The sequence below is a fragment of the Aulostomus chinensis genome, chromosome 10, assembly GCF_037954235.1.
Source record: "Aulostomus chinensis isolate RoL2024-O1b breed Wild chromosome 10, RoL_Achi_v1.0, whole genome shotgun sequence".
NCBI classification, from domain to species: Eukaryota; Metazoa; Chordata; class Actinopteri; order Syngnathiformes; family Aulostomidae; genus Aulostomus; species Aulostomus chinensis.
In genome coordinates, this window is record NC_141329.1 from 2,941,363 (window position 1) to 2,968,940 (window position 27,578).

The 27,578-nt window shown below is 44.9% G+C and overlaps 3 protein-coding genes across 4 annotated transcripts in view; 2 read left to right on the plus strand and 1 right to left on the minus strand.

Moving 5' to 3' along the window:
• Positions 1-183: 183 nt before the first annotated feature.
• Positions 184-18,711, minus strand: serpini1 (serpin peptidase inhibitor, clade I (neuroserpin), member 1). 2 transcript variants are annotated; one of them, XM_086215582.1, is made up of 10 exons: positions 17,890-18,711; positions 9,269-9,398; positions 6,509-6,790; positions 5,342-5,572; positions 4,983-5,177; positions 2,527-2,731; positions 2,267-2,364; positions 1,400-1,486; positions 1,207-1,296; positions 184-1,020 (listed from the first exon to the last, which is right to left on the minus strand). In XM_086215582.1, the coding sequence occupies exons 3-10, from the start codon at positions 6,774-6,776 to the stop codon at positions 944-946; spliced, it is 1,251 nt and encodes a 416-aa protein (XP_086071708.1). In that variant the 5' UTR covers positions 6,777-6,790; positions 9,269-9,398; positions 17,890-18,711; the 3' UTR covers positions 184-943. The 2 variants fall into 2 exon arrangements, with proteins under 2 accessions (XP_086071708.1, XP_086071707.1); XM_086215581.1 differs by lacking the exon at positions 9,269-9,398 and having other exon boundaries at positions 186-1,020; positions 17,890-18,710.
• pdcd10a (programmed cell death 10a) lies at positions 18,100-27,370 on the plus strand. The gene is made up of 8 exons (XM_086215584.1): positions 18,100-18,863; positions 21,473-21,650; positions 23,118-23,171; positions 23,301-23,418; positions 23,974-24,100; positions 25,293-25,371; positions 25,491-25,573; positions 25,977-27,370. Exons 2-8 carry the CDS (start codon positions 21,567-21,569, stop codon positions 26,056-26,058), a joined length of 627 nt encoding a protein of 208 aa, XP_086071710.1. The 5' UTR covers positions 18,100-18,863; positions 21,473-21,566; the 3' UTR covers positions 26,059-27,370.
• The window catches only part of LOC147254083 (cilia- and flagella-associated protein 337-like), a 29,965-nt gene continuing 27,702 nt past the window's right edge, over positions 25,316-27,578 (plus strand). Inside the window, exons 1-2 of the mRNA XM_086215576.1 lie at positions 25,316-25,371; positions 25,491-25,573. The gene's annotated coding sequence lies outside the window, so the exon portion shown is untranslated. The remainder of the gene's footprint in view (positions 25,372-25,490; positions 25,574-27,578) is intronic.

Below are 27,578 nucleotides of genomic sequence, written 5' to 3' on the forward strand. Positions count from 1 at the left end.
GTGTGTGGATCTGAAACTGCTCCAAAGCCTCTTCAGGAAGACATCACCTGCCCTGAGAAGCTGAGAAACGGCGCTGGATGCCTAAAAAAAAACGGATCCCAATAAGCTTCATCTTCTCCATCCTCTTTATCCAGAAAAGCCGAAAGCTTCATTAAAACACAGAACACACACTCACACACACTCCGAGCCGGCGCTCTAATGGGAGCATTCATGTTTTTATTGAGTAAAAGACTGAATACAGCTGGTGTTTCTCCCTGTATGTACATCCAAAACGATGCAGCAGGGCTATTTTTTTTTTTCTTTCAGAGCGCCTGCATGCTCCAGTTGGTCTCCATAGCAACCCGCCTTAGTTACGCAGCCCCCTCTGCTCACCTGTGATATACCCAGCTGGGGCTAAATCAACTGCTCAGACGTGATAAGGCATTTTTGTTCACCAGCATCAAAACGACTGGAATACTGTCTGGAGGAGAGATATTACTAAGATCCATGACGTGAGGACAAAATGTTTATTCTGCAATAAATACTGAGCGTAAATGTGAATATAGAACACAATGTACAGGTTATAATTAGAGTGTGAAACTTACACATTTGGGCAGAGGAAGAAGTAGAAGAAGAAGAAGGAGAAGAGACGTTTTGCACTGAGTGAGTGGACCGAGCGAGTGTGACCTGCTGAACTTAAAGGGGCTCTGCGTGGATTACATGGACAAACCGTCCTTCACCAGAGAAGATTTAACAGCTTCCTCTTCCTGTATCCAAGTTTAAAGCTTCCAGTATCAAAACACAGTCACATTAAATGTCATATTTCAATATATAATATTTAATATAATAGTCAGTTTAGTTGTTTTTTGTTGTTGTTGTTTTCATAAAGAGTATAAAACACAGCTGAGGATGGTGATGACGTCAAGGGTCTGATTGGCTGAGAGTGAGTGACGTCACACGGTGGTTACATGGAGTCGAAGTCACGGTCGCTGGGCTCGACCACTTCAGGGGTCATGACCCTGCCCATGAAGAGGATGGACCCTGAGAGGAGGAGAGAGAACCGTCTCTGCTTTTACATGTTTACGTGTCAGCGTCCTCACAAAATACTTCAAACTTGTACTACTGAGTATCTGAAGATGTGCAGCGTTGTGGGTTCTGGAACCGACGCGTGTCTGACTGCGATGCTCCTCCTAAATATGATGAGCACATCTGCATCGGTGCACGCACCTGTTCTCCGGTTCCTGATGACAAAAAAGAAAGGGTGATCCGCCATGACCTGCGGGTACAGCACCAGGGTCCTGGTCAGGGCGATCATCCCTGGGAGACACAGTGGGAGGAGCCAGCGTCACTACTGGTGTTACTGGTACAGACGGCAGCAGTGTTTAGTGATGATGATGATGATGATGAAGAGTCAGTCTACCTGATCCAACGGCTCCCTCCGCCCCCTCCTCAGTCACCTCCAGGTAGGCCTTCTGCACCGCTCGCCCAATATAGAGGTCCTTTCCATCTGGAACACGAGACGACAGAACACACAGAGACATCCATCTTAATTACTGGTCCTGGGTTATTGCAAGAAGTCTGATTGATTGATTGATTGATGAGGTGTTGAGACATCAGCAGCCAGAGAAAAACAGCATATTTTCACTTATTGCAGCTACTTATAATCCTAATACATTACTATGTAATTGCAGTATTTGTGAAGTACATCACTAAAACCACCTGTAGCTGAACATTTAATTCGCCCACGCTGGCAACATTCACGGGCTCGTTTGGAAATCCCTCGTCTAGCGTCCTGCCAGAGTTGCATCACGTCCCCGGAGAACACGGCGAGCTGATGTGATGAGCTTGAACAAGATGTACTCAAGTCCTAAACCGCCTGCAGACGATGTTTCACTATCATACCAGAACCGGCTGATCAGTGAGAACACAGCGTTCCAGACGAGGCCGTCGGAGAGGAGAGTGTTGTTCTGCCAGTCACATTAAAGGCATCGCATTCTCACCCTGTGATTATTTGGTTTGCTTGTGGAACTGCAGTCTCCACACTGTAGTTCTCCTTCTCTATGTATACATCTCTCCCTCTCTCTCTGGATCTATTTTTACGTGACAACTCTGACCTGCCCACTCGATGGCAGTTACCTTGGTTACCTTAGAAAGTACCGGAGGCTACTTCACTGCAGCCAAGTAGAAGAAATATTGAACTGTTCCTGCTGATGATCTCTTAGAGTTTACTGTGTGTGTGTGTGTGTGTGTGTGTGTTATATAATGAGGATGTCCCAGTATGTGTCACCTGTCATGGCAGAGAGGTCCGCATCGCTGGTGAAGATGTTCTTTATGCCCAGCGCCTGCAGGGAGTTCCTGAGGTCAATCATCTGCTCCACTTTGAATCTGAACAATGCAACAGGAAGCATTAACACGCCTGTGAATTCAAGTGATCGTTGCGCAAACCGTCCAGAAACCAGAGGGATTCAAAGTCTACAGGAAGTCACATCAGATACGTTGACGTCTGATGGTGTGTGATGACTGCTTGGCTGCAGCCGTGAGTCTCACCTGGGCAGATAGACTTCCACTTTCTGTCGTTTAACATTGTTAGCCCACTCCTCCAGCAGCGGCGCTTTGATGATGGGCTCCAGAGACGCCAGAGGTACTTCCTGTCGAGGAAGGACGATCATCATGGACATGTCCTCGCCCTCGTACGGCATCTCCAGGACCTGGTACACACCGCCCGCCTCCTGGGAGCCGTCGCTGAACTCACCTGGCGGGGAGGCATCAAAGTTGCCAAGTAGGCACGACCATGCAAACATAGGAAGTTCTACACGTGTGGATGGACACGCGCTCACACGCCAAACACATGTTCAGAAAGACAGGTTTAAAAACTGAATTAGGCAAAAAATTTGAAATTATTTGAAATTTTTTTTGACTGTCAGGGTAAACCAATGAGGATCCACGCATGCACGCACGCACGCACAGGTAGATCGAGTAGCGGCGTGGTCAAAGCGTCTGGAGGAGGACTTTGACTTGTTTCTGGTAAAACTGCTGCAAACGAAACCCAGAGATGTGAATCAGACTTGAGCTGAGAGCAGTCACATCTACCTGGGTTAGATAAAACAGACGTCATCAATTTATACTCAAAAACAAACCCAACAAGGTTCTAAACCTAAAAGTAAAATGATTCCACTCGTGGGGTTTTTCCAGTGTGAGATGAAGATCATCACATCGTTGTTTTGAATCTACTTGAAAGGAACAAACACAAGAGAACGTGGCATCGTCCTTCATTTAGCAGCGCTCTGTGTCACTGCTGCTGGTGATGCTGAGGAGGATGATGATGATGAGGATGCAGAGTGAGGCAACATTGCAGCAGAGGAAGGGGCGTGGCCTCCTCAAACACTTGACTTAACCACTATGACTGCGCTTCAAAATGGGAATGAAGACGCAGTCGTCTCCCTGAGGGTCTGTCCTTGTTCTGCACACACACACACACACACACACACACACACACACACACACACACACACACACACATTTCCCTGATTCCTTGCGTGTGTGTGCAGCCTGTGAATGAAAGTGTACGCAAGTGTGTGTGATATCACACTAACAGGCTGTAGTGACATGGCTCACATGTAGGAGTATGATGTAACTTTCTGGCAGCACATCAGATAAAAAAGGACCAACTGGAATCATTCACATTTATCAGCATTCAACAGTCTCACGCCTCCCAACGCTGCCAAAACACACACACACGCACACACACACACACACACACACACACACACACACACACACACACACACACACACACACACCCTTACGCACACACACACACACACACACACACACACCCTTACGCACACGCACACACACACACACACACACACACCCTTACGCACACACACACACACACAGTCTGGTGCTCCGACTCAGGACAGCCAGATTAGGACAAAGGACCCTCAGAGAGACGGACCTCCGCCAAGACCACCTGACAACCAACCAGGAAAAACCACATGATGAAGTGGACAGGACAAAACTGACAGGCTCCGCCCTCAGCCCGCGCTACACCCCTCCACCAAGACACAAGCAGACTCACAACCTCAAGACCTGAAAAGTCAACATGAACTTAGTGGCTGAACGTTTCCCTGATGAATCTCTGAACAGAAAAGTGGACCAACAACAATCTTAATAATCGATTCATCGTTTCATCTTAAATTTAAAACAAAATTACCAGTTACAAAACAAATGTCACCCTGAGCACTGGTGTTCTTCCTATTCCATAACATTAGAATTTGGAAAAAATAACACGATAATTAAAATACACAAGAAATAACCACTCTAAAGACAGGCGTGCGTGTGTGTGTGTGTGTGTGTGTGTGTGTGTTTGAGTGAGGAACATAAAAAAATAATCCCTTACATGAATATTTCACATTTAAGATTAACATTTTAAATAACCTCAGGAAATAGGAGCTGGAATTCAAGAGTAAAGAACTTTATTTTATATTTCAACTATGGACTCTGCAATAACTCTTGTTTCTACTCCTGTTTGTTCTGTGGGTTGTTTAGTTTAACACTTAGAAATGTGCAATGAGACTTGTGGATTGTGGCTGCTTTGTATTAAATCACTTATCATTATTATTATTATTATTATTATTATTATTATTATTGAGAAGTACTTTTTGTGTTCTTGTTGTACGATCTTGCAATATTATTGGTGTTATTGTGTTATAAATGAATTAAAGTAGATATGAGGCCTGGTGACACGTTGATGACAGTAACCCTCTGTCACTCAGAATAACACTCAGTGTTTGAGCATTGATGGAAACACTTTAGTTCCAGCCGTGTTTGGATGCTGAAATGTTTCACATAATATATACAAACAGGACAGGACAGGTCTCTCTCTCTCTCTCTCTCTCTCTCTCTCTCTCTCTCTCTCTCTCTCACACACACACATACACACACACACACACACACACACACACACACACACACACACACACACACACACAGCCACGCACCATAGTAGAAGTCCCCCTGCTGGTACATCATGAGGGTCTGGACCTCCGAGCCGTCGTCTTTGCTGAAGGAGAACGTTCTGGTGTTCTCGGGCCTGAACTGGTTCTTCCAGGAGCCTCTGAAGTAGACGGCGTTCACCAGGGTCAGACGGGTCAGCCTGCTGAAGTCCTCGGCAGACAGCAGCTCGCGGATCTTACCTACAGGGACAGGTCGGGATGCAGTCTTATCAGATACATGTTACTGGGTATTACTCTGTTTCTACCTGGCAGTAGTATTACTACTAGCAGACAGGGACTTGTGTACTTGGTCAGTTCATGTCTCAACTATTGTGACGTCACTCCACAGCTCCCTTGGTTCTTACTCTCTGTGTGATTCTCCACCCAGCTGTTGATCTGTTCGGCCACAGCTGCCGACTCGCTGAAGTCGACAGTCTCCACATCCGCCCGAAAATACTTCCTCATCAGATGCAGGAACTCGGGGTTGAAAGAGATGCCTTCCTGCAGGAAGAGGCTGTTGGCAAAACGGATCACGTAGTGTCTGTCATCGTCAGACAGGGCTGCTGTCAGGTTCTGGAGCAAAGAGAACTCCTCGCCTGGAGAACACAAGAACATTCATAATGGAGGTGTGTGGATGGAGAACGATGGCGAAGATGATATGAGCACACGCGTGGTTGAACCTGTGTGTGTGTGTGTGTGTGTGTGTGTGTGTGTGTGTGTGTGTGTGTGTGTGTGTGTGTGTGTGTGTTACCGCAGCTTCTTCTACTGGGGTGCTTGTTTGTAACCCTCAACATGCAGGTTTTCTCTTCTTAGTCATTAACTGTTACATCATAAAAGCTGTTACACAAATTCCTTGTTCTATTAATGTCGGCAAAAACAAGTGTATTTGGTGACCAGGTATGTTAACATACCCACCCACAACCATTCATAACGCTAAGCTAACTAGCCTGGGTCTCAGATGCTTCATAAGTGTATCCCCCCTAATTTGGTGCGTTCAATGACCGGCTGACTAACGCGGGGTTATGAGAGTTTTTTTCTGGTGTAAAAAAAAGCTGCAGCTGAACAGGGACAGTGGGAGTCTACATAAAATAATGAGGTTTAACTTGCTGTAAAGCCGAGGGGAACTCTTATATATATATATAGTTTCATCACTGCCAGCAACTCCCCTGACAGATTATCAAAGTCATAAATTCTTGGATGTTTTGTCTGCGCGGCCATCTGCACGACAGAGCTACGCTGATGTAAGAGCCGTAATTGTCTGGTGACATATTTGCCTTTGTGCCAGAAAATCTTGAAAATGTTCCCCTAAAAACCCCAACAACGTTATTATTTCTGTCTGAACATGAAGAGCGCGTGTTAGTGGTGAAGCGACTGCATAAATAGCACGAAAGCATGTCACTACGAGTCTTGGGATTCTCTTTTTTTCTGGGAAAATATTAAATATCTTTTGAAGTAATATTTTTATATTTTGTAGAAAAGTATTATTTCAGATTTTGGATCCAGGGAGACATCGGTGTTGGTGAGTGTATCACCTGGCAGCAGGTGGGTGAATCCTACAGCCTGTCGGATCTCCTCCAGCGAAGCCCCCCTGGCCCCCAGCTCCACCATGCCCAGGGCTACAGACACACTCAGCGGGGAAAATATGATGTTGTCCTGACCCCCCGCTGCCTGCAACTGGTGGTACAGTCTGACGGAGAATTCTGATGTAGTGTCCTCCGGAATGTCCGCCGCCCGGCAACCGTAGCCCGGCAACAGGACGGAGAGGAGGAGGAGTGGGGACAAGGTGTCCAGGATCGACATTGCAGCACAGATAACTGAGGGAAAGAGGGATGAATGAGATGATGGAGAGAAGGAGAGAGAGGGAGAGAGAGAGAGAGAGAGAGGGAGAGAGAGAGAGAGTGATGAATGAGGAACAGGGCACAAGTGGATTGGGGAGGATTGAATAACCAAAGAGGTGAGAAAGGGAGGATGGATGGAGGACAAGATGAAGGACAGGGATTAAAGGAGGGATAGAGTGAAGAAGAGGATTGCAGGAACGATTGAAAGACAGATAAAGGTAGAGAGAAGATTATGGCATGAGTGGGGAAAAGAGATGAAAGTCAGGAGTATTTTGGAAGAGAGGATTCGGAGATGAAAGTAGAGAGCGCAGGGATGCGCGATGATGAGAAGAGAACAGAAGACGTGTCAGTCATCAAGAGCGACTATAAAGAACAACACCGATGAAAAGAGACGGATTTCTCACTGGAGTGAAAAGGGAGATGAGGAAACTGCAGCAAAACAAAAGAACAGAAAAATAAGTGCAGAAAAAAAAAGTCAATTCGATTGATTTAAACGGATGGCGAGCAGGAGCCGAGCTGCAGAATCCCAGAAATCCAGGAGGGAGGAACATCAATATATACCCAATATTACTGAAATGTAGTGTTGTATTCTGGAGTTGTTGTTGTTGTTGTTGTTTTTCCCAGTATTGAGAATCATGACGCACAATGTTGTTGTGAGGAAGTATTAAAAAAAAGCCAGTTGCATTTCTCAGCCACGACCATTTTTATGATCTACCTGTGATTTTGCGTCGTATGGAAAATATCGTGATATTTATCGATACTGACAAAGGCAGCTGATATCATCCGTGTAAAAAAACACGTTTGTGCCGTATTTACATTTGGTTCATCAGGAAAAGCACACAAACAACAAAGTGAAAATAAAAGGGAAACATTTGTATTTCTTTCCTAAACATCTGCCAAAGCCGGCAACCCACTGAAGCCTCATCACGAACAACAACCACGGAGAAAAATGAAGAAGAAACTCATCTCGAATTGCTGGGCAAAAATTACAATGGACCATCAGACCATCACCCAAACAACCCAAACCAATGCTGGCGCCAACAGTGAGCACGTCCCTGGAAATATGGCCTCTGAATATCGGGATGTTCTGTTTCCCTGTATCGGCCCCGGACCGACAGGAACATGCAGCGACTGCACTGCTGGCTGCAGTCTCGCTGTTCGCAGCACATCTGCTGAATGAGCTCATCTATAATTCATGGCGACTCTCCTCATCTTCAGTTAAATCAGACTCCTTCCTTCCAGATCTGTGTTTAAGCCTTCGTACGTGAACGTCTGCTCCCTCCCCTCGTCTTCCCGTTCGTCTTCACGCTCCCTCCTTTCTATCTGCCTCTTGTCCATATGTTTTCTCTCTCTCTCTACGCCAGTCGAGTGAATGATCTACAGCACAGAGAGAGTGAGAGTGAGAGAGAGACGTAGTAAAATAACACATGGACATCTGTTTTGTTTGTCTTTCTGCTGTGCCGCTGTTATTTTACACTTTAGCAGTCCCATGCAGGGCTGGAATCTGCTGGCTGCGACTGTATGCGTGGGAGAGCCGGTGACAGTGGTGACAATGTGAGCGGCAACAGCAACAACAAAGAGCAGCAGCCAGAAAATTAGTGCCCCGTCCTGCTGTGTGTACGGCCCCTCCCTCGCCGTGCCTGCAGCAAACGGCTATCCTCCCCCAAATTAAAAAAAAAAAGAAGAAGATCCGACTAAATGTTGCATGATACTGTCTTCACCTGCTCTGTCTCACCTTTTGGGGAAAAGTGTTTCCTCGCTGGACTCGAGGGTTTGGCCACAGAGGCTGCAGCACTGGAAGTTTGGGCTACCAACAATTTGACTCAGCTGGGTTTTTATCATCGCCACAGAAGTCCACAGAATTATTCATATTGATCTTAAGACTATCGCGCTAATTGAGCAGCTCGAGTGCCCTGCATATTTCATCACATCCCTTTCAAATTCATCAATGGATGAACGGCTCTGTGCACAGGATATTTGGAAGAGGCGGGTTAGCAGACGGTGCTGCGAGCCAGTCGGTCGTACCAAAGTCTCCAGTGACAGGAAGGACCGTCCACACGTCTCTGAAAGATGATAAAACTCACTGAGGCTTTAGTTTAAACAATAAATTCTTAAAAAGGAAGAGCAACAGTCGGATTTTTCTCCTCTTTCCTGCAGGAGATTATTTGAGAGGCGAAATAAAAACTCAAAGCCACTTCCTCCGGCGTCAGCCAGGGCTGGTTGTTTTGTCACAGAATTGCACTTCATGCATTTTCATTTCTAAAAAAAATTATCGTTCATAGAGAAACTTTTGATGGAATATGTGAATATTAATGCAGCCTATTAATTTGGGAATGGGAATTTTAGCACTCACTGCAACTGAATGTCAGCTACAAGTGACTAATCAGTGTTGGTCTCTAAAAAAACAATATCAGTTGATCCTTATTGTTTTTCCAAATGGTTCGGCTCTCTCACCTGATAATAATTCATCATTTTATTCATTCAGAAGGAGTACAAATGGAACTCAAAGGACAAACTGACTCCATTATTTTAGACGACGTCTTTCTGTGTGTTGGCCTGCTCTCACGGCCTCGTGAGTCACGCACTGCAGAGTAAGTGAGAGAGAGAGAGAGAGAGGGAGGGTCAGTGAAAGGTGAAGCAGCTGGCACAGATGTAAATGGAGGTAATGTTCTTGACCTTCTGAGTTCTGGGATCTTAACTTTTAAAAGTTCAGCTCCCTAAAGGCCGAGGCAGACCGTCCTTCCTCCTGACGAGAAAGACGCAGCCATGCAGTAAAGCCAGGAGAAGTAGTTTGCCATCCCTGTGTTGGTGTTTCTGGCTTTTACTTGGTACTCCAGCACCGTTCTGACCTTTTGAGTTGTGACACGCCGTCTGCAAGAGGATCCCGCGTTGATGACTATGAACCCACCTTTGGCTCAGGTGGGGTTCCCTCCCAGGTAAAGGGGGGGGGGGGGGAACCCAACACCCAGAACCAGAACGTGACTAAACATGTTTCTCATGGTTTCAGTTGCTGGCCTTCCATTCACGACAACGTGATTAATTCCATGCAATTAAACTCACTGGCCTGTAATCTCTATGTAATCCTAATTCTCAGATCCGCAGTTGACATTTCCACAATAACATGATGTCACCAGAATCCACAGAATTAATCCTCACTGCCATTTAAACCCAACACCTACGGGCTGCACGCTCGGGAGACCAGGGGACTTCATCAAACACACACACACACATCCTCATTAATGGCTGGGATGCACAGGTATACACACAGTAACACACACTCTTTGAGGAAGACATTTCAAGACGAGGTTGCCAAGGCAACTGCATGTGATGGACATCTTTCATTTTGGCCAGGCAGACAGAGGGAGTTCTTTCCCTCGTCCTTCCATAAAGACGGTTTTGTTTTCCTCACTGTCTCACCTGACCTCTATTTTTTTATTTTTTACACCTCCACATATGTTGCTTTATGTACTTGCTGACTAAAACACACACACACACACACACACACACACACACACACACACACACACACACACACACATCCAACCTGCTGAATCTCAAATGCTCTAACCCAATGAAAACACTTCCTGCGCCATCAAGGCCGTCCCTCCAGGGAATAAACTGTAGAGAATGATGATTATTGCTGCCGTCGTGAAAAAAAACAAAAAACAAAACTTCCTGCAATGGATTTTCTGCAGATTCCTGGGAAGATGTCATCATGAAGGTGTCTAATTCATGAAGGGCTGTGATAATGGAGTCTGATTGTCATTCATGAGTTCCGGGTTTTCCTCGGAGGCCGAACTCTCCGCGAGAAAACGATAGGAATTACACACAGGCAGATGCAAAAACGAAGAAGAAAAAAAAGACGTTAAACCTACACCCTTGATGTCAAATGATGAGGGGCTCCCCCAGGAGGAAGCAAAGAGCACTCGCTGTCATGGGTGGAGGCGGATCAAAGTTCTCAGCTCAGTCCCCTGAGTGTGTTTAGCTCCATGGCCCAGCTGACTGACCAGTATCCCAGTAACGACACTCAGCTGTGTCGCTGCACATTAGAATACAAAGACAAGAGTGAAGTTGAGGGGTTCTTGAGGGAATATCTGCAGTCACCTCGACAGACACCACCTCTGAATTTAGCCACACGTGCAGGCATGAGTAGACGCTTGCAGGTAGAGCTGCCGTTATCAGAGTCAGACACGCTTCAATCAATGCAGATCGCGAGGTTGTAGATTTATCTTGTATATCAAAGTTTCTCTGAGTTCATGTGAGACTTCCCTCGTCGCCGTTGGGGGATCTCCCTCCGCAGGTGAAGTTCTACACGCACAAGAATAAATCTGTTTTGTTCACTATTCTGATAAGGCGTAGCTTTTTTTTTTAATAAACCGCCAATAATTAAATATCATTTTGTAGAGGTTGCAGTCGTTTATTCATCTGTAGTTGTTTCTGTCTGAAGAATGCATTCACACAGGTAATTAATTATATTTGTAAAACGAAAGAGAGTTAGAGACTGAACTAATTTGAGGGAGAGGAGAATCTCTTTCATCGTGCATCTCCAGCCGACTTCCTGAATAACTCATTTGTTTCAAGTGAAAGACTCTTAGGTTAAATTCTTCTTGGAGTAAAATGTAAACTGCTTCGTCCCCAAATAGGCCTGAGGATGGAGCCGGCATTCAACTGGGCCATCTAGCGTCAGCAGACCCAAGGACACACCTGACGACGGGGAGACAAACAGCCGTTGACTGCCGGAGACAGTAATTGTTCCTTCAGGTAAGTTTAGGACGCAGCTTGTTTGTCTGGCGTTACATTAACGAAGCTCTCCCTCCCTCGGTAGAACCGCCGACACTCTGGCTCGTCATGGCGGAAAAACACAAGTGCTGCACTTTAATAAACTCCACTGCCTTGTGCATTAGGAATCATAATTCAACATGAAATGTATTAGAGTTTATTGTGTTTTAATAATTGAAAAGGCAGCGCAACATAACACGAGGAGCCGCTGACGGGAGAGGGAAACCATAAATGATTCACTGTGTGAGTTTATGGGAGCTTTTAATTTCTAAGGATGTTTCCTCGTGGTGGGAAAGAGACACAGGAGGAGAAAACACACATGAATGCCGATTCTTATTTTGATTTTTCGCCCTTAATCAGCAAAGTCTGCAGCAACAGAGGTCTATTAAAGGTCCTGGACTCCTAATTGGTAATAAAAAAGAACGTTTGCAATCAAGTCACAGTACCAGCACAATACTGTATGTACTGTAGGGCCCCTGACAGTCATTGCACATTAAATATCATAACTGCCATGAAGAACATTAAATATTTAAGCTATAAAGCGTCATATTCTCAAGCATAAATCAAAATCCCTTAAATTCTCCCCAGATGAGTTCTCACAATGCTCATTAACCTCCTCACCACCGTGGAAATCTGGAAATCTCATAATGGAGACAAAAAAACCCAAACAAACAAACAAAAAAGAAGTCGTAAAACCAGCAGCGAGTTCCCTCGCAGTTCGCTCTTCAAAGCTCTGAGCCCATATTCCTCTTGAGACGCCACAGAGACTCGAGTGGCGGCGTCTCCGCTCTTACCCCTAAACGCATTTCAGTGCGTTCAACGCTAAGGGGGCGAGACAACACCGGCGGGAAAGTCAGAATCTTGCGGCTGCGCGGCGTGAATATCAACACGTATACACAAAAATATGTTTTAATATCGTGATACACTTTTAAAATCTACATCAGCCGTCTCTACAACTCACGGCTGACCTGTTTGTTCGATTAATTAGCCGACTTCTAATGCGCGGCGATATGACGTCATGTTAATATCACGACTGTTTTAAGCTTTTACCTCAGTTATGCTTCATAAGTGATAGTTTTGAACATGTCTTGACACTCCCAATAGTTCTCTGGTCACGTCGGTAATGTAAATGTGCTGAACTGTTCAGAGCGAAATGAACCCTGATGAGCAAGAGTTGCTTGAATGGCCCGAAGCTGCTGAAATATATCATTTTGATTTGGGGCAGAGAGAGCTGGAGAGCATTATCTAATTGTGATTATTGTTGATGTTGCCGTAGCGATATGAGTCATGGTATTAAAAAGATCCATCATTCTTGTCTCATTATTCACATTTTAATTGAAAACCGTGTTGAAATGATGGTGGTGTGACTTTTGCAGTGATTCAGTACAATTCTGATTAATTGTTCAGCCCTATCTCAATTGCGATAATCTCTGTTAATCCCGATTTTGATGAATATACCATTAATTGCTACATCCCACATTTACTGACTACCCGGTGGTTTTGGTAATGTGTGATTATCCCCACCCCACTGATAGAAATTCCATCACTGCAGGTTATTGGTGTTCCACTGGCAGCCCCTCGTCCCAGGATGCTCGCCGTTCACGCCGCAGAGGGCGAACAGAGGTTAACAACCCTTCATTAATCCCTGCTAACAGAGACACGCAGACCTACAGGGGACTGACATGGCGAGAAAAATTAGCAGAGGCGAGCAAGAAAAACAGAAACAGGAAGAGTCTCCCAGTTTGAACTCGGAGCCAACGATAACAACCCCCTGTACAGCGTGGCAATATGGTTGACTGCTCCTCTCTCTCTCTCTCACACACACACACACACACACACTCACGCACACACACCATTTCCCCTGATAGTGACCTTTCCTGTGCGCCAGTGTCTCTCTGGTCTTTAGTCCATTTGAAAAAGCCTCCAGTCTTTTCACTTTTGCCTCTGACCTCAAATAGAAGCCGATCCAATTACAGCTCAGACCTCCTAACTGCACTCCCACTGCGCCCTAGATGCTGTTGTGTGTCCCCCAGAATGTGTGTGTGCGTGTGTGTGTGTGTGTGTTTTGCTGAAATAGACAAAGAAAGAGAAGCTGGTGTGTGTGTGTGTGTGTGTGTGTGTGTGTGTGTGTGTGTGTGTGTGTGTGTGTGTGTGTTTCAGGAGAGCACCTGAAATGGAGCAAGCCGAGAGAAGGTGTCTGTAAAGCTGTAAGGTACTAAACTGTGATTAGGCTGCTTACTTCAGGTGCAACTAACAAACAGGTATTTAAAATAAAAACATCAAGAGGAGATTGACGAGAGAGAGAGAGAGAGAGAGAGAGAGAGAGAGAGAGAGAGGGAGAAGTGGGGCAAACATTCAGACTGATTTGGTGGCTGGGTCTTCCTCTGCATCAGTACATCTCTGTAACTCGGGTGTGGAGGAATTTGAAGGAACTCATCAGACACAAGAAGCAGGCTGGAGCCTCAGAGACGCTCCCACTGGACGCTCTGCTGGAGTTCCAATCCAGATGTACGGGGTTGGCTGTGACATGAGGTCGAGCCCCCCAGAACATCTGGTCCCCTTCCCTCAGATACAGTCATACTTGTATTGTTGGGCGCCATCAGTACTGCCTCATCAGAACATCACGCTCGGACGGAGGCGTTCAAAGTCACGAGTAACAAAGCACTCATTGAGGACACCTGCAGGTTCAAGGCCCGGCGTCAGATCGGCTCTCATTCTTACAGACGAATGATGAGAATAAGACCACGAAAGTTAAAACAAAGGATACCAGACGAAATCCCTGATCATAGGGTCGGGCAGTTCATCAGTGAGTTAACCATTCTCTGTTCACCTGAACGGACAGAGATTAGCATGACTGAGATGAGGCTTTGAGATGAAGTCGTCCCAGCCTGGGAGAACGTCTTGGTTGCCTGGCACACGTCTCTGCAAGAACCCGATGATCTAAATAAGCGTTTTCTTTAAAATAATTGGCCGCTCATCGTAATCCAGGTAAAAGTCTGAAATAATCTTGATATTGATCGCCCTGCTCCAACGGCGGCCATCTGCTCTCTCTCTCTCTCTCTCTCTCTCTCTCTGCGTCCGTGTTCTACAGCGTCCCACCTCTGAATACCACCGATCAATGGACAGATCGATTCCAAGGGTGTGTGTGTGTGTGTGTGTGTGTGTGTGTACAGTAGAGGTGTTTGAGATCGCTGTGTCACGGCAGCGCCTATTTGAACTACTCTCTTTAAATGTTAAAGGGTCTTCTCAGCTGTTGAAGAGACGCCGTCCTCCATATTTAAAAGGATTTTACCGATTGTTTGTGTGTGTGTGCAGGTTCACCGTTTTTCTTGAATGGATTTGATCTACCAGTGGAACCTAAACACGGTTCATCTCCGTTCTTCTGATGTGACCTCATTGTAGAACACACACCATTGCAGCCCCATCTGGACCGTCGATTGTTCGTTTTCAATTTAGATCTTTATTTCCCAAAGACTGTTCGGGAGATTTCACTCGTGTTTTCAGCTTTTATTCGAACTTTTTCTATCACACATTCACTTTCTGCCACAAAACAAACGACGAAAGGCTGGTAAGAAAAAACAACAACGACAGAAAGCCAGCAAAGAAACCTACTAACAGCAGAGTACAGCAGATATTCAGGATTTCTCGAAGCGAGGCGTTCGTCGGTGTTCATTTGTGCACAAACCAGCGAGGAATTACTGTTGTTATGAATTATTGACAATGGCTTTTAGTAAACTGGCTCGTCATTGTGATGTCTGCAGAAACGCTGACCTCCTTCAGCTGAACGGTTATACTTGGACACCAACCTGACTCAGAGAATCACTGTGAGAGAGCTGCCGCCATGGCAACAGATTGTCTACCTTAACCAGGGTAAGGTCGTAAAACTGAGCAACTAATTGTGGAGTATTCTGACCTCAGAACAACTGCGGTTCCTCTACAAGTAACAGTCAAAAACAATAAAAGCAGACTAGGAAGTTCTTCTGGAGGTTTTCGCAGCATTTTTTTTTTTTTTTTTTTGCAGCATTCAAACTGCTTTCCGACACGCAGTCCAGCCTCCATCGGGTTCAAGCTCGGTTATCAGGAGGAAACCATTCAAAAAGGTACCAAAACAAGACAGAGAGTGACGAGACACTGACATGACACGACAAACTCCAGGTCACATTCTAGAGGGAGATCATGATGTAGAATGTTGTAATGTTTGCTTGTGTGTGTGTGTGTGTGTATGTGTGGGGGGGTGGTATGAATATGAGGGAATATTCTACAAGAAACTCATGTAAACACGTTCATTGAAACATTGTCTGATTGAGCTGAATAACAGGATTATTGCGTCTACGTAAACACAGCCGGTGGTTTAAGCCTCTTTTCCTGCGTCTGTTTGATGCGGCGTTGCTGCACACCTGCTTTACATCAGCCAATCAGCTCCTTCCCTGCTCTCAGCCCCTTGGTTAGCTGATTATCAGCTCTCTCTGTTGCATCCAAGACGTTCTCTTCGCTTCCATTTAGGTGTTTCTATTCTATCCTTTTTCCATCCTCTACCAACCTGCCTGGTCCTGCACCTCTAAGTGGAACAACCGCTCGGTTCCAATCAAACAAAAAACAAAAAAACCAAACCCTCCTCCTCTCTGATTCACTCCTCTCTGGCCAGGTATGAAATAATCCCCCGTGTCTTTGCTGCAGCAGAATAAACGTACGGAGGACCAACCTGCTGACTGAGTGTTTGTGTGTGTGTGTGTGTGTGTGTGTGTGTGTGTGTGTGCGTGTGTTGGAGAGTGGGTGGGGGGGAAAAAAACAAAAAACCTTGCAGAAACATCATGCATCATCCACCTTTTGCTGTGGTTTTAAATACATTCTGGAAATTCCTCTCTGTAAATTGACACAATTTGAAACTGCTTGGTGTGAATTTGTTCTTGAGAAAACCAACATCGGCCAGCGTGGAAGCGTCTCCTGTAATCTAGGACAGCAGCCAAACTCTCATTATTCCCACTGCCTACAGAACACACCGACACCAGCACATACGTGTTCTGTAGGCATTTATACTACGTTTATCTTTTTACGACTACGTTGGCACACAATGAGCAACATTACCTCTCCCCTTTCTTTCTTTCTTCTCTTTCTTTTTTTTGCAAGGCTGAATTGAAAGACATTTAATTATTGAAATGCAATTAATGCGGCGCTCGGTGGGAAAACGCGCACAAGCAGTCACGCCAGGGGTGGCCAGGGGCAGGAAGCAGCAGGCGATACATCAACTGAGATTAACCAGCATTATGGGATTAATACATTGAGATTATGACTGAAAGGGACAACGCTTTTTGAAGGTCTGAAAGAGGGATTTCGGAGGTCATTAAATTATTTGCAGAGATCAAGAGATGAGAGGTGGATTTGGAGGAGAACTGACATACCGGTGAGGAAAAATGTTGGTTTCTCTTTATTTCTATATAATCCCACAGATTATCATGATACATCTAATCTCATCTCTTGGACATTAGTGCCAATGGTGTTACTATAGTTGATTATTTTTCCTAGGTTTTGAACTGGAACACACAACTGATACACCATTTTTTATTTTTATTTTTAATCATTTAATAGCATCCTGTTTTTTGTTTTTTACAGTATTTTACCTTTTCATCCAGACACTTTCCTCTCATACATAAAAATCTATGCTTTCATGAATTTTCACCAGCAGCATCACTTGAACTCCCCTCAATCATACAAGCATACCTACATGAAGCGATACCGTGTGTGTGTGTGTGTGTGTGTGTGTGTGTGTGTGTGTGTGTGAAGGGTGGGGATAGGGTAGGACCAGGCTACTACAATCTCTCCTTGTTAATTCACATGCAGTCACTCACTGCGCCTTTAACCTGTGTTTCAAGGACAAGAACCGCACAGGCAGAGGCTCGGTTTCCGTGAGAATACAATAATGTAGCAACAGCAAGCAGCGACAAACAATTGAGTAGCATAGCATGCTGACTGGTAATTGATCAGAAGAAGAAGAAGAAGAAGAAGAAGAAGAAATATGTTTCGCTCCAATGTGCATCTGATCTCCACCCGTCCTCTAATTATCAAAAAACCCTCATTACCTGACACACACCCTGAAAGCTGGCTGCCGTCTTCCTACACATGGATGAAACTGAATTCTGACAATTTCTAAATTAATGTTTTCATTTTTTTTTTTTTTTTTGTTACAGTTTCTACAAAGCAGAGAAGTTCGCTGTGTTGTCCCGGCGGTTTATTCAGATCAATCACACGGGCGTGTGGAGTGAATCAGCTGAAGGTTAATGCGTTAAAACTGCTCTTACCGACACTCGGTGTAGGACACGGATGGATTGGAGGATGTGTGCGGTCCCTCTGCTGCTCTCCTCCAGCACCGCAGCTTCCCTGCTTGTTCACTTGCCGCAGACCCCGCCCCCTACACGCCTATTGGTCCAATGACATTCGAGTAAAGAGTGTTCACCTAAATCAAAATGGCGTCCCGGTTACTTTTCCGTTTTGGTAACTGACAGCACAAAACATTTGTGATTCAGCGATTTTTTTTTAGTCAAGTCAACTCGAATTTTTCGACTTTATACTTTACATAACGCTTTATATGAGCCGAAAAATCATTCTAGAGGGTTTCTTATTTTCGAAAAAGGGCTAACCGAGATACTGAGGTTCATGTCAAAGCGAAATAGCCGAGACTGTTGGGGAATCCTCTTAACCTCGGTGTAACCTTTGATTAATCTCCGTGCTAATTATGATTAGCTTGTTTTAGCATTCTGTTTGGTGTTTATTTTTTTATTTGGTACAGAAATGGAGACAGGGTGTTTGCTGTGCCTGCTTAAAAGTGGGAATTGAATAAAGAACTCGGCTACGACTGTGGATGCAAACATATCGCTTGTTTTTCTTTTAAAAAGCATTTCACCTGCTCCAGTGGGACTTGAAGTTTATACTAGTAGCTAGTACGATGACGAAGCATTGAGAAACCAACCGAAAGAACTACAACCAGCCTCGCGTGCGATACCAACGCCGCCCACCTCGACTCCAGTTTTCGCCGAGCCTAAAACTTCCTGAATCACTCAAACTCAGACCAGGAGGGAGGTGTAACTCGTCATGTGCCTCTGAACGGTTGCTTCACCACCGGACGTTAACATGAGCGACACAGCAGTTTAGCCCGGCGCGGATTTAATCACCTGCTAATCCCATATTAGCAGGCTAAATGCTATCTAGGTACTGGGGTCTAGTTGAAGTTCCCTTCACTGATGGTTGACTGCTTCTCCTCAGCTTCCGCCTCACCGTAAGTGTTGACCTTGCAGGGATGGGGTTGTGGTGTCACCTGTGTACCACCTGCTACTGTAACGACCATTCAAAGATAAGCTGAGAAATTAGTTGTGCATATGGAAATAAAACACCTGTTAGGTTGATCACAAATGACACAGAAAATTTGATGAAACCTTTCTCAAAAACTCTTAATTTTCTTGTGTATGAATGAAAATGTTTATCTCATATATGATGATCAGAAAATTACAGCTGGAGCGACTAACACATAAATATTGCAATAAACCTGTAACCAGTGTTAGGTTGAAAGGCTTGTTAGTACTTGTTAGTAACTCCATATATGGATGTATAAGTATAAGGTTGAAAGGTTTGGTAGTACTTGTTAGTTACTTCATGTGTGGATGTATAAGGTTGAAAGGTTTGGTAGTACTTGTTAGTTACTTCATGTGTGGATGTATAAGGTTGAAAGGCTTGGTAGTACTTGTTAGTTACTTCATGTATGGATGTATAAGGTTGAAAGGTTTGGTAGTACTTGTTAGTTACTTCATGTATGGATGTATAAGGTTGAAAGGTTTGGTAGTACTTGTTAGTTACTTCATGTATGGATGTATAAGGTTGAAAGGTTTGGTAGTACTTGTTAGTTACTTCATGTATGGATGTATAAGTACGAGGTTGAAAAAAGCTTCTTAGTACTTCATAGTTTCTCCATACATGGAGTGAATGGCTGGACTGGGTATCCATCATCAATACTGTCATAGCACAAACTGGAATACTTGAGTACTATCGTTTATGGAATGATACCTTGTCATTTGGTACCAAATGCCAACATTTGGGAGTAAATCTCCAAATTTCATGACAGATTCATTCATTTTGTTATAAACCTGCATTTAATGGCAACTGAAAAATTATGTTTTAGCCCCTTGTGCTAAGTTTACAACTTTTGTTTTATTCCCAATCTTCCATCCATCCATCCATTGTCTTCCACTTATTCCCACATTAAGGGTCGCGGGGGGTGGAGCCTATCCCAGCGTCAACGGGCGAGAGGCGGGGTTCACCCTGGACAGGTCGCCAGTCCATCGCAGGGCCAACACAGAGAGACGAACAACCATTCACACTCACATTCACACCTACGGTCAATTTAGAGAATTGTTTGGATGCCCAAACATGATCTGCATCATAGAATATTTATCTACAATCACACACCTCCAACCTGCCTGGCTCTGGAGCTGCTCGCAGCCAAGCCTTTTAATCAGGCGCCATTTGAGCATGACGGCATCCACTGGAGCCAAAAATAGTGTCGAATTCATAAACGTGACTCATGCACTCTACATGTCGCCGGTCAAGACGCTGGATTAGATCAATCGTACCGGTAGAAAGAGGTGTGCCAGTTAGGAGTGAGAGGGGTGGGCCCTCCTCCTCTGTCAGTGTGTGTGTGAGGAAAACACCCCATCATCTCCTCCTGTACATATTTGTAATATGAACGTCGATGTCTCGGACAAATGGACAAACGGGCTGCTGGCCGGAGGACTAATGGTGCTCATGATGTCAGTTGTTGTATTGAACCCAACAGGCCTCAGTTGATGGCGTGCATGTCCCTGCACGCGAGCACCAGGTGTAAAGTTGTGCACACGTTGGACCGAGAGCAGGAGTAAATTTGAAGAGCTTGATTAGTCCGTGTGAACTGGGTTGCTAGGAAACACTGCGGTCCGTGTTTATCTTTGTGTGCTCTCTCAGATTATAAAACATGGGGAGGAAACGGTCCCAGAAGTGCCAAAGCATCAGCAGAGACTGCCCTCACAGCTGACGGCGCTGAAATTAATTTAGTAAATTCCTGCTGGCCTCGAGCTGGATTCAGGTGTGTTTGTTTGGCTCGCGTTGCTCAACGGGTCTCAGGAACGCCGTCACATGATCCTCAGACGTGCGTGTTGTATGTTTTGGCTGTGGAGGGGCTGAGGGCCTCTGTGTGCTGTTGTCTTCTGATCATAGATGTATCCGAACACGCTGACCGATTCTCCTCTGACTGATACGAGAGCGCACTTTGATACTGGGCTCAAGTGTAATAACTTTTATCTTGTGTGCTTTAGTGGGTATCAAAGTGCAAATGAAGCTTCCCTCTGCTTGCTGGAGTTTGGAGATGTTTCTTAAATTAATTGGAATCTTCAAAAGAAGACACACACACACGAATAGAAAGTTAGTGTCTATATAAATGTCTTGAACAAATGTATGTGGTGGGAAGCCTGCAAAGTTGTAACACAGCCTGCAGGGGCTGAGGGGGAACCAGTTGTTGAGGTGTCTGATGCCGACGGGTGTGTGCGAAGACTAATGACAGAACGCGGGCCAATGAAAGGCAATTTAACGATTGTGTGATGCGTGCCAAGGTGCTTTATTTACCACTGATGTTTTTATAGAAGCAGTAATATCGGGGTATGAGTCATGCCAGTTTTATCACCAGCGGAACAGTAAAGAGCTGTCTTTGACTAAACAAGTTTCCAGAACGTCTAAGTAGCTCACATTTAAGTGGTGCAATTGAACACCAACAGTAGCCGCGATGCCAGATGGACCTTTGCTCTGCCCCCCACCGCCACTCACCGCTCCCCTCTTGTTCATCTCCCTCTTCTTCTTCTGCAGGTCTTTGTCTGCTCCCATTCTGCCAGTCTGAGTGATTGAATGCAGGGAAACTGGCACCGGTGGACACACGCAAAGACACGCTGATTGGTCAAGAATGACAACGGAGGACATGAAGAATGAAGCCGACAGCACCTCCATACTCACTCTCTACACCGTGATGTATCCCGTCTTCAACCAGGTAAAAGAATACAGAAGAACTTGGGTAAAAACTGCAGAACCAAGGTTGAGGTAAGAGTGGAAAATATGCTGAGAAGCAGGCGAATGAGACAAAATTTGATTTTATACAACAGCCAAAGCTTTACAAAAGGAAGATGGAGGTAGGATCAAGGATGAAGGGGTGACGAGTTTTGGAGAGACATTGTAGCTCCTATCCTGTGTGTGTGTGTGTGTGTGTGTGTGTGGGGGGGGGGGGGGGGGTCATATAAAACAGTAAAACCTGCACGAAGCTGGCAGGACATCCTGTGACTTCTGAGGAACCGCAGGAGGTTTATTATTAGGGACATGTCAAAGAAACGTACGAATATTTAACCCTATGACACGAGTGAGACTAAATGAGCCTCTTTGGACTGTCAGTGTGATCGGTGTGTCTGCGTGTGACCCTGGTCTCGTGTTTCACAGGTCGTGCGGGGTGGATTTGTATTCCTGGCCATTTTAAATATACACACCCCAGAATGTGTCAGTGCTCAGAGGATTAAATACTTCTCCTCTTGTCACATCTCTACTAAAATGTAAAAGCATGCATGGGAATTCATCAAAGAGCTGGTCAAGGTTCAGTGCTTACAACTAAAAGAATGTGAATAATGAATCTTTATTTACGCGGCCCTTTTAAGTTGCAAGAAGAAAAATGTACTAATAAAAACAGAGCTCTTAAAACAAGAGGGGAGTTAAAAATACGAGTGGGATGAAAAAGCTTAGCAATATATTTACTATTCATAAACACGTTCCCGTAAAAGAATGATTTATGAAGCGATTTAAAAGATGGCAGCCTGTCTGATTGTCATGCTGTTTCAACAGCCTGATCACTTCTGATCTAAGTGGGGGATCGGGATCTAATGAATCCTTGTTATGTTTTGGAGCGAGACCGTGTATTGCTTTGAAAGTGATGAGAAGAATTTCAAAATCAAAAGGGAACGTAACGTGCTGCCGGTGCGTGTTGTCTAGGAGTAATGCAGTAAAAGTACAACGGACTGGGACCTCGGGCTTCATCGTTTGACGTCCCCGAGACAGAAAAACTGATGATCAGTCCTGCCAGAGGTGGTCGGAGGTGGAGATATAACCATCTAACCTGCATGTCAGTGGGTGGTTTGAATGATCAGAGATGAAGCACAGAATCCAACGAACCGGATCCCTGAGGAACTCCACTATTAAATGAGACACAGGAAGTTCAAGACAGGAGCCTGTCAGCATCTAAAGCCTTCAGCAGAGAGGTTTGGGCTGCAGCCGACTGCCCACTGCAGTGGTCTCTGCACCTGTGCATTCATCAGCTGTCTTTATCATCCACCACAAACGAACAAAAAAGTTTCCCCTAAAACTTTATTTTCTGGTTTCTTACTGTGCTGAATTTTGGAGCTGCAACAACTCTTCCAGAAGGATCTGTACTGCTATTTTCTTATATTTGTGTTTGTTTGTGTGTTGTAACCCGCAGCTGGAGGGTGTCGACCCGACAGCAGCGCGGACGCTCAGAGCTGCTTTCATCAAGGTAAAAAGAAATGAGTTACATGTGGTGGAATGAAAACCCCCAACCTGTCTTTTTGAAACAGTTTAGACGAGCAACTCCTGCCGAGGATCTAAGTTCTACTTGTGCAGGAGTGTGTTTGTGTGTCTCAAGGCAGAACAGGAGAACCCCGGGGTGACCCAGGAATTTGTTCTGAAGATACTGGAGAAGAAGAACTTAAAAATCAATTACAGTGAGACTCTTCTTCGCATGGCTGCCGCTGATACGGAGGGTAAGATGATGTGAACCACCAGCAGTCCAGGATCAAACGCAAACACACACATGACAACGCTACGTTTTGGATTTACTTCTGATTTCACAAGGAAAAAGTGCATCTTTCTACCTCCTGTTCTCTGGAGCTGAGTGTGTTGCTCAGGACTGGATACCTACCAACTTATCTTGGCTCTGCTGTCTGTAGTGCCTCAGCATGTGTATTTTTTTTGTTGTTTTTTTTTTTTGGTGGTCATATTACATCTGTCCTTTGATCCACTAGGGGGAGCTGTTTCTCCACAAATCAACTCTGGCTCCTGTTCTCAAATGTTCCTTAATTTCTGTCTGTAATTGAATTCTGTGTGCAATGTACAGTGATTGATGGAAGTAATGAATTCACACACACACACGCACACACACACACACACACACACACACACACGCACACATTTGCACTCCAGTGTTTTTTTCCCGTCTTCCTTGTGCCACCCTCACGTTACTGTTTGCACTTGTGCTCTTGCTCCTGTTGTCGCTGAGGAGTCACAGGTCAGGTTTTCCTTCCTCTTAATGTTTGCAGAATTCCGGATTGACAGGCAGGACCCGGAATTCCAGGAGCTGAACGAGAGGGCCGGAGCGCTGAAACACATCCTCAGCACCATACCGGATGAGATCCATGACCGAGTGGGCTTCCTCCAGACCATCAAGTAAGACCTGGCTGGAGTACATGGAGACATCTGTAGGAGGCCATTCCAAGACTGCTTTTTTTTTTTTAATTGATATTTCAGTGTTTGGTTCAAAACTAAAGCTTTGACACGGTGTGTAAATGATATAAAAAGACATAAATGACCTCAAACATCAGTAAAAGCGTTTTAAAGCATTTTAGTTTATCTTCGTAACCACTGTCTCTCTCTGAGAGCAGCTGTCAACAAGACGAGCTGCGGCATGACTTCAGCTCTGTTCGGCTGTTTTCTCACATGAACTGTGAACAATCTCCAGAGAATTATGTAAAACACACACACACACACACACACCCAAAGGTCGGTGGTGTCCTCACCTACTGAAACTACTCTTTATTACCTGCCCAGAGACTACAGATGGACATTAGCTAATACACCTCTCTGGTATGATCAGTCCTCTCTCATAAATTGAGATTCATGTTTCTTGTGCACGCTTCCTGACTGAGTACTCAGTCCGCAGTCTCTTTCCTGGTTTGCTCTGTTCGCACGCGGGTTCTGGCGGAACTGGTGGGGTTCAAACATTTGAGTTCTCACACCCAGCTGGTTCAGACCAACCTTCTGTCAATATGTTTGGAAGACAACATCACGATGAGTCCAGGCGTGCAGCGCAAGTCTCCAAGCAGCTTTACTTTAGGAATACGTGTGACTTTATCCAGAGGTTAGATGGATTATCAAATATACCGTGTGTTTGGTCATATGCTACTTTATGTGTTTTTAGGATTGTGGAACCCACTCTTGTGTAATTTGTGAAATAATTCAAACATTCTCCCACTAGATGCTGATCATCGTATTAAGAGTGTGTGCCACTGAATATTCATTGAACTATAAGCACGCACACCACCCAATGAGAGAAAGTAGAAGATGTCTCTTTCTTCTTGGCCCACTTTGTTATTATTTTGATTAAATTCAATACTCTTAGTGAGTCACTGTTTAAGTTTCTTACCCAGCGGAGGGCTTAAAAATAAAATCAACTCAAAGGGAATGCTAAGAAGAAGAAAAAAAAAAGGAGTTCTAAAGCAGCAGATTTGGAGCTGAAGGTGGATGCATGTTTGTGAGAAAGCGAGACAATCAGCAGGATCAAAGAAGTGTAGTTTTGGCATGAAAACAGACAGATGTATTGTTTTTTTAATGTGCAGTTATTTGTGTGTGTGTCATCTAGAGACATTGCCAGTGCCATAAAGGAGCTGCTAGACACAGTTAATACTGTCTTCAGGAACTACCAGTATCAGAACAGACGGGTAAGTAGATGAATGAAGAAGAAGAAGAAGAAGAAGAAGAAGAAAAAACCCCACATTCACACAAACACAGTTGCTTTGAAATAAGTGGAGCTGAAAGGCTGTCTGTATTTATTGGTTAGGCGCTGGAGCAGCAGAAGAAAGAGTTTGTGAAATACTCCAAGAGCTTCAGCGACACTCTCAAGACCTTCTTCAAAGATGGAAAGTACGACACTTCCTCCAGTTTAGTCTCTGCTTCAGCCGCTCTTCTCTGCTCCTCCGTCCTCGGTCATGTGTTAAAGCCAACCTTTCCCTCCTCTACGTCTTCTTTTTTTTTAACATGCACTTAACACATTTGGTAGTTGCGCACACGCACACACAAGCTGTCACTGCCGTGTAAAAGCTGGTGGTTTGATCACAGGCCCGCGTCTATCAAATACGCCATTGCTGAATAATTCCTTTGACTCGTTTTCTGTGGATTCATGCTGGTGTGATTTCTCAGCAGCCTGACGTTCTCCATTCCAGTCAGATCAAAGTGTTTCCTGGTTCAATCCTGGTGTTGTTGCCATGGTTTCATTGCGTGTGACAGACATGTGTGTCCCTGTGTTTCTGTCATGCTTTGTTTCCAGAGTGTTAACCGTGTTTGTCAGCGCCAACCGGCTCATCCACCAAACCAATATGATACTGGAGGCCTTCAGGAGCGTGGTGTAGCAGACGACACACACACACACACACACACACACACACACACACACACACACACACACACACACACACACACACACACACACACACACACACACACACACACACACACACGCGCGCGCGCACACACACACACACACACTTGCGCTCATGGACGTTTTGATCAGCGAAAAGGTGAAATGAGGTTTTGTAATTTGTGAAGGCGTTTTTATTATTTTGGGCTGTATAACTTATAACTTATGTATAATTCTGTGGCTTAGAGGGGAGATCAGGTACTTTGAGGTTCAAAGCGAATCAGGTTGACAGTAATTGCCAGAGATTTTAAGCTCTCTTTTATGTTGTTCTTTTATCAGATTCTGAAGTCGATATTTCTTCCTTGCTTCATATATTTCCTTCTCTGTTCATTTCTGTGTCGGCTCTAAAAAAATAAAAAAAAAAAGTACTGAAAAAATAGATTTCCCATGTCCTTGAAAGCTTTGTGATTGCAAAAGTCAGATAAAGTACAATGCAAAGAAGTAGTATTCAGTTCCCGGACAGCTCTGCTCCTCAGCTGTCAGCAACTTTGACCTGAGTTCCCTCCTCTTTGATATACTTTATCTCACACGTGAACTCTGCTTCGACATCACGCCCTCGCGCCTGCTGCAGGAGGAGCTGGCCACCGCTGGGCCTTGTGATTAATCAGCAGCGAATAACTCCTTGGTGAAGGGCTATGTCCCCGCTTAATTAATACTTAATTAACTAATAACTACCTGAACAATCCTCATTTTTATCCAGAAATCTTTCAAAAGTAATTCTCTCTCAACTGATCTCCAAGCCTGATATCCGACAGAATTGTCTTTCCCTTCAGTTCAGGCTGCAGTTCGAGGGGTTTGTGTGGCGGAGGAACTCGATTGACCCTAACAGCCTCCCGAGTATCCGCCTGAAACTACCGTCCCTGCAGGGTCGACACGGTCACGTTCCTCGCTTTGGAGTTTGAAGCAAAAACAAACCACAATGTGGGCTTCCCAACCACGTCGGTGTCCTTGTGAAGCAACTTGTAGGTGTCACTGGCGTCAAGGGTCTGGACCGCAAATCATTTCTTTGAGTCACAGTTTAGGATGCAGCGTCAAGACTGCGGTCCCGTTGGGGGACAAACCATTTATTCCTGTCTATAAGTTCAGACATGTGACCTCATCACCTCCACGGAGCAAACAAACGGTGATGGAGAGAATGATGTGGCCAATGCTGTCATGGTGTCATCAGGATAATTTACTCCTTATTTTTGTAATTGCAGTCTGTAATCCAATCATCCCTCGATTTAATCTCACTGTAAAGCACTTGTTTAGAATTTTGCTCAATAAATAGAGTGACCTGACGTTATCTGGACTTTGCGTTTGCTTCCTTTCTTATGTGAAGCGTGAATGATCTGTACAGTGGTGCTGGTGACACAGACTCTCGACTGCAGGGTGATGGTCTCGCAGTGGTGATCTGAAGGAAGTTGAGGAGGCAGATTATCTCCTGTGGCCTTCCTTTGTCCCGCTGCGCGT

Bases quoted from the DNA above. Each gene is read 5' to 3' on its own strand.
- serpini1 (XM_086215582.1), bottom strand. From the start codon at position 6,776: ATGTCGATCCTGGACACCTTGTCCCCACTCCTCCTCCTCTCCGTCCTG. The intron at 5,573-6,508 runs GTGATACACTCA...TGTGTTCTCCAG, and splicing joins ATTCACCCACCTGCTGCCAG to GCGAGGAGTTCTCTTTGCTC. The intron at 1,021-1,206 runs GTGCGTGCACCG...TCCTCCTCTCAG, and splicing joins CATCAGGAACCGGAGAACAG to GGTCCATCCTCTTCATGGGC.
- pdcd10a (XM_086215584.1), top strand. From the start codon at position 21,567: ATGACAACGGAGGACATGAAGAATGAAGCCGACAGCACCTCCATACTC. The intron at 21,651-23,117 runs GTAAAAGAATAC...TGTAACCCGCAG, and splicing joins TGTATCCCGTCTTCAACCAG to CTGGAGGGTGTCGACCCGAC. The intron at 24,101-25,292 runs GTAAGACCTGGC...TGTGTCATCTAG, and splicing joins GGCTTCCTCCAGACCATCAA to AGACATTGCCAGTGCCATAA.